Source organism: Priapulus caudatus, unplaced genomic scaffold (genome assembly GCF_000485595.1).
Source record: "Priapulus caudatus unplaced genomic scaffold, Priapulus_caudatus-5.0.1 Scaffold1227, whole genome shotgun sequence".
Taxonomy (NCBI): domain Eukaryota; kingdom Metazoa; phylum Priapulida; class Priapulimorpha; order Priapulimorphida; family Priapulidae; genus Priapulus; species Priapulus caudatus.
The window spans coordinates 51,388-57,908 of NW_014578288.1; the positions used below are offsets into that span (position 1 = coordinate 51,388).

The 6,521-nt window shown below is 46.3% G+C and overlaps 1 protein-coding gene across 2 annotated transcripts in view; it reads left to right on the top strand.

Annotated features, from left to right (window-relative positions):
• Positions 1-1,877, top strand: part of LOC106815884 (cadherin EGF LAG seven-pass G-type receptor 1-like) — a 15,983-nt gene extending 14,106 nt beyond the window's left edge. For both annotated transcript variants that reach the window (XM_014820408.1, XM_014820409.1), the window contains exons 8-9: positions 588-885; positions 1,661-1,877. In XM_014820408.1, coding sequence (XP_014675894.1) covers positions 588-885; positions 1,661-1,685 — 323 coding nt within the window. In that variant the 3' untranslated portion in view covers positions 1,686-1,877. The remainder of the gene's footprint in view (positions 1-587; positions 886-1,660) is intronic.
• Positions 1,878-6,521: the final 4,644 nt, after the last annotated feature.

The following is a 6,521-nucleotide window of genomic DNA, read 5'->3' on the forward strand; positions in this document are numbered from 1 at the left end:
ACTGATGTTTCTATGCTGTGTGTGTGTGTGTGTGTGTGGTACTGATGTTTTATGCTGTGTGTGTGTGTGTGTGTGGTACTGATGTTTCATGCTGTGTGTGTGTGTGGTACTGATGTTTCATGCTGTGTGTGTGTGTGTGTGGTACTGATGTTTTATGCTGTGTGTGTGTGTGTGTGTGTGTGTGTGTGTGGTACTGATGTTTCATGCTGTGTGTGTGCGTGTGTGTGTGGTACTGATGTTTTATGCTGTGTGCGTGTGCGTGTGCGTGGTACTGATGTTTCATGCTGTGTGTGTGTGCATGCATGCGAATACACGTGTAATGTTGTGAGGTATGTCCTAACCCGTGAACAATGACGATAGCTCATAGATGCAAACCCAACCCATCGCTCTTGCAAGAGCACTCTGCCCTGTGAAACTGGAAGAGCGAGTATCGTTAGCGTAAATTTAGCGTAATTTTAATCGATCTATTTTAATCAAGAATGATTTTAATGATCGTCATTTCTGTTTCGCTTAATTTCAATGGATCTATTTTAATCAAGAATGATTTCATTAGCAGTCCTCCATGTTTTTGCGTTCGTGTGCTACAGACATTGAGGACTACTTGCACAAATACCCGGACCGGACATACGAGGCGGGCAACTCGACGGTGGCGCCACCACGTGGCGGCAGCAACTACCCGGACCGGACATACGGAGCAGGCGACCCGACGGTGGCGCCACCACGCGGCGGCAGCAACTACCCGGACCGGACATACGGAGCGGGCAACCCGACGGTGGCGCCACCACGTGGCGGCAGCAAGTATCTTCCGCCGCTGATGGCGACGACACGATCGCGCTTGCCGCTCAACGCACTGCCGCAGAACGGAGCGCCTGACTCTGACTCTGAGTGAGTGCTGGCGCAGCCACGGGGGCACGACCCTCGGTGACCTCATAGGGGTCGCGACGTCTACGGTCGGGTTTCAATCGGACGCGCGTCGCACATGTTCATGTGTTAATCAGTAGTCGGTTGTCATTCTAGCGTTTCGTCGTGTCGTAGAAAATAGCTGACATCGTCGGTCCGATTGATTATCGATTAGAAAATATTAGAAAAAAGCAGCTGGAGTGCAGAGTGAGTCGATCGATTATCATTTATCAATTCTGGGATTGATTATCGATTAGGCGATTAAGAGTGATTGTATCGACGTATCTCGTGGATGTTTCCTGCGTGCTTGTGTCTGTGCTGACTCCTCGTGTGTCTTAACGTGTGTGTTTCTCTTTCTCTCGCAAGCCATCACCTTGGAACACGATAAAACGTAAGCTTTCGGGAGTTTGTCGTGAAGGCGCGGGTGCAGGCGACGTGTCACTGCGTGTGTGTGGCCATCCTGATCCTCTCACCCAGCCAGCCTCCCTCTCTCACCACATCTACCCTGACCCCTTAAAATATACTCGGCGCTGTAAAAAATCCCTTGCCTCTCTCCGTCGGTGATACTCGTGTTAAACTGAAGAGTAACTGACCGCAATTGCCCCCAGAATCTATGTCCACATCTCTGGTGTCAATACCCAACGAGTCGCGGAGCCCGCCTCCCGAGACCGGAAGCGCGTTTACCATCACCTGTTGCTCTTTTGTTTTGCAGTGCCGTAAGAGGGTGTGCCAGTTTTGACGTTCTTGTGTTTGCTTACAGAGGAAGCAACGAGACGCCCGTATGACGGCGGCCGTAGCGTGCCAGCGCCCCCTGGTGGCTTCCGGTCAGCAGTGCGACGCGGCCCGGTAGTGGACGGCGTCCCCCCGGCATGTCCGGCAAAAAAACGACACCGTTGTCTTGTGAAATCTCGGCCGGACGTGACCCCAGCCAGTCAGCGGATGAACTCGCGTGGCCCCCCGGCGCCCCCTAGTGGCCTGCATGCATATTATAGACACGACACATCAGAGATATTTCGCCTCGCATATATTCGTGTATATATTCCCTGCGTTGACATCACCGATACGCCACACTGATGATGATGTGACGTGTACATGCAGGGCTTCCTATGTTCCCATAGCAACAGACGGACTCTCTCACACTGATGATGATGTGACGTGTACATGCAGGGCTTCCTATGTTCCCATGGCAACAGACGGACGCACGAAGAGTAAGCGCTGAGACAGACATGAAGATTCTAATGACTGCAGGAACTTCTTTCGCTGAACTTCTCCTGAAACCAGACTCTCCGGCTCTCCGGAGGCGGAACGATGGAACGACGGCACGTTGTCTCGCCAGACGTCACCATCGCGGTTCACATAGCGTGCGACACATCGTATATACACACACACACACATATATTTACACGCACGCACGCATGCACGCACGCACGCACGCACGCACGCATGCACGTGGCTGCCAGGATAGAGTCACGTGCGACGAAATCTCGCGTCACCGCATCCTCTCCAGAGTGTCGCGTCTTTCTCATGCGTGGGCCAGAGCATAGTGATGCTGATGCTGCTGCTGCTGCAGTGGTTGTGAGTGTATCATTCGCCTAGCTTTACACGTGCTGTGTTGCGAGGCCACGTAACTTTACCGTAATGCATCTTGTGAGTGTAGTAGTGCATCGCTAAACCGGTTAACCTCGGTTAACTATCGGATTAATCTGTCGCGGATGTTTTAACAGCGTGTTGTGCTGCGATGCTTCTCGACGTCTTGTCATCGTAAATAATCGTACATATTTTGAGTAACGCATCGTCGTCGGTGTCTTCGGTGAGTGAAGGTCACCTGAAGGTTGCTGTGGCGTGGTGTGTGTGTGTGTGTGTGTGTGTGTGTGTGTGTGTGTGTGTGTGTGTGTGTGTGTGTGTGTGTGTGTGTGTGTGTGTGTGTGTGTGTGTGTGTGTGTGTGTGTGTGTGTGTGTGCATGTGCGTGTGTGTGCATGTGTGTGTGTGCATGTGTGTGTGCGTGCGTGCGTGCGTATGCGTGTGTGCGTGCGTGCATCCGTGCGTGTGCGTGTATCGCCTTGTGTACTCATTCTCCCCTTAGAAGATATATATATATATATATATATCCAGACGAAGAGGGGGTCGTGAAATTGTGTCTAGGTGTGCACGTTGTCCATAGATATTTATTACGAAACTTGTGGCAATCCATGGAAAGAAGAAAGGTGAATTACACGACCTGCTCTTGTGTGTGAGGCACCGGCAAGTACATCTAAGCTGGCCTCGGCAGTGCGTGTTGTTTATGTCGTCGTGTGTTGATGAACACGCAACTGTCGCATGTGCGTCGTGCACACGCCAGCGAATATACGTTTTAACTAATTATATAAGTGTGACGTGATACGTGACACGTCGTTGTCGTTGTCGAACTACACGTACGATTTGTCATGTCTGATTTTACATTGCCTTGATTTACATCGTCTTATTTGACGTTGTACGATTTAAAATTCCCCTATTTTTGACATTGACCGGTTAGACATTGTCTGATTGGAACTTGTATGATTTGACATTTCCACTGTTTTACATTCCATGATTTGACATTTCCACTGTTTTACATTCCATGATTTGACATTTCCACTGTTTTACATTCCATGATTTGACATTCTCTCCTTTTACATTCCCTGATTTTATATTTTTAATTTGAAATATTATTCTAACTGCCACAATGCGTGTCTATTGCGCTTATTGTTCATGAACACAATCAGCGAAATTAAGTTAAACCCTGTAAATCGGTCTGTGCTTCATGCAGTGATTTTTAAATGTAGATTCGTGTTCGTATAGTACGACCTCTGCTCTACAGGCGCTGGCAGCTTTTCAGCCTGAGTGAGAATACGCATCTGTGACTGTTACACGAGCTTTTTATTATCTTATCAAGAAAGAAGCGTACCTCTGTTATCGTTTTGTTATTAATGATCCTCGTTTTACCACTCGGTGGTGGAGTCTGTTGGCTGGAATAATGTAATACACGGTATGCATTAGCCCGTGGCTTTAATCAGTGTTAGGTTTGGACTTCGGGAAGGTGAGAAATAATAGCTGTTGAACATGGGCGGGTAGAATTCAATACGTAAAGTTTCTGTACTCAAGCCGACATTAACAGAAATCTCGTCGGCCCAGCCTGGTTAGTGCAATCGTTGTTCGCTACCCCCTATTTAGATACCAGAGTTTATGTGTTGCCGAAGACCAGCCTCCGCGCGTTATATATAACTCCCTTCGCGTTATATGTTACGTAAGTTCGCGTTCCTGTCATTATGAGGTGTGATGGGTAAGGACTGGTTTATTTGCGCTCGCCTCTGCTTATCTGCATTCATATATTGCAGTTTTCTGTGTTTTTATGATCGAATGGTTATGAGATGGTCGACTCTTGTGTTGCTGTAGTTTTTTGTAAATATTTGCAAGGTGCGTAGATCTTGATCATGCTTGTTATAGTAAATTTTAAAAGGCAAATCGAGGTCCAGGATTTAGCTTTTGTACAGTTTCGTTGTAAATTTTTACTCGAATTTTCTTGTAAAATAAAATGTGTTCAGTAAACAACAGTTCGTTCTATTGTGGTTCACTATTTTCCTGGTACACAAACGTACACATTCATCGTATAACACAACACTAACAATAAATAAATGAAATCCCAATAAACGTAGTAAATGACTCAACATTAAATAATACTAATATAGGTCTCAAGGGTGATCCACTATAATTGACTAAATAACGAATAAATTCGAAGCTCCGAACTCGCTTAAAAATCTACGCTCTTTTGCTGGGGGCGCCACCATCCAATGAAATGATGAAATTCTATCAAAGTACGTACTATATATCATAATATGTGATATACATGATTTGATTCCATAATAAATTTTGAATCTTAGCGCCATCTAGTGTAAAAAATAATTATAAAGTGCGCTTATATGGAATAACGTAGATGTGACGGCCTTCTCTCTCGCCTCACTTCCTTACTCCCCTCTTCCAAATGGTATCTCCCAAAATCACTCAAGCATGGAAAAACTTGCAGGTAAATAGCCGTATTTCAGACGAAACTTTTTCTCCCCGCGAAGCACAAAATGTCACATTACGCCTGTAATACACGCGCACGCGTGCGTGCGACCATACCCGCGTGTGCGCGCCCGGTCGCGTGTGTGTATGTGTGTTTTTGTGACTGTAAAAACGCGTATTATAGCCGTATTTCCACATTTTGTGCTTTGCGAGGTGAAAAAGTTCAAGCCGAAATACGACTATTTGTGTGCTGAAAATTTCCCATGCTTGAGTGATCTTGGGCGATAGCATTTGGAAGAGGGGGAGGCAACGACTGAGGGGAAGGGGGAAAAAGGGAGGCAGAAGGAAAGAAAAGAGAAAACAGGGAGGGGTGGAGGGAGGGAGGAATGCAGATAGAGATACAAATACAAACGCACGTACCAATATATATATAGCACACACACAGGAACGGCTGCACAGGAGAATTAAGTTGAGGGTTGAGTATGTATGGAAGATTACAGGACAAACATGAAGCTGTTATTGCTGTAGCTGCAGCAATAAAACCTCACATCTATATTAATGTATGTTAATGCTATGTATGTATACAATATAGGGCTATACCGGAGCAAGTGTTCACACAGAAGAAACCGCTCACTGATACACTTATTACTGATCACCCTCTCATGTTGAAACTATTTATCCGGTACCGGATTAATTAACTAGCTAAAGTAGCATATGCTACGGCCCCCCGCATTTTCAACGGCCCTGCGTTAAATGCTTGGAAGCTATTAATGTCGATTCAGTGATTCGGCACTTGCTCTATTACCGTGGACTTTTTCCGATTATAGAAATCTAGGAAATGTAACTTTTAAATTGTAGTTTTGTTACCTTAATTGATACCTACTTGTAAGTAATACTATTACTGAAATGTCAGACATAATATTATTTGTTTGTCGTTTGTAGTTTGTCGTATTATCTGTCTGTATGGCAAATGAAACAATTTAATTACTTTACTATACAAGTAAAAAAAAATTGTGTGCTTTAATATTTATGTGTATTTTTTTAAATTTAGGGCCCCTTTATAACATATGCTACAGGCCCCGCACTTGCTTAATCCGGCCCTGTATTCATTACACACGCGCACGCACGTACACACATACACGCACGCACGTACACACATACACGCACGCACGAACACACATACACGCACGCACGAACACACATACACGCACGCTCACATACACATACACGCACGCACGAACACAAATACACGCATGCTCACATACACATGCACGCACGCACGAACACACATACACGCACGCTCACATACACATACACGCACGCATGAACACACATACACGCACGCACGAACACACATACACGCACGCACGTACACACATACACGCACGCACGAGCACACATACACGCACGCACGAACACACATACACGCACGCACGTACACACATACACGCACGCACGAGCACACATACACGCACGCACGAACACACATACATGCACGCTCACATACACATACACACGCACGCACGCACGCACGAACACACATACACGCACGCCCACATACACATACACACGCACACACACACAAACACACGCAGGCACA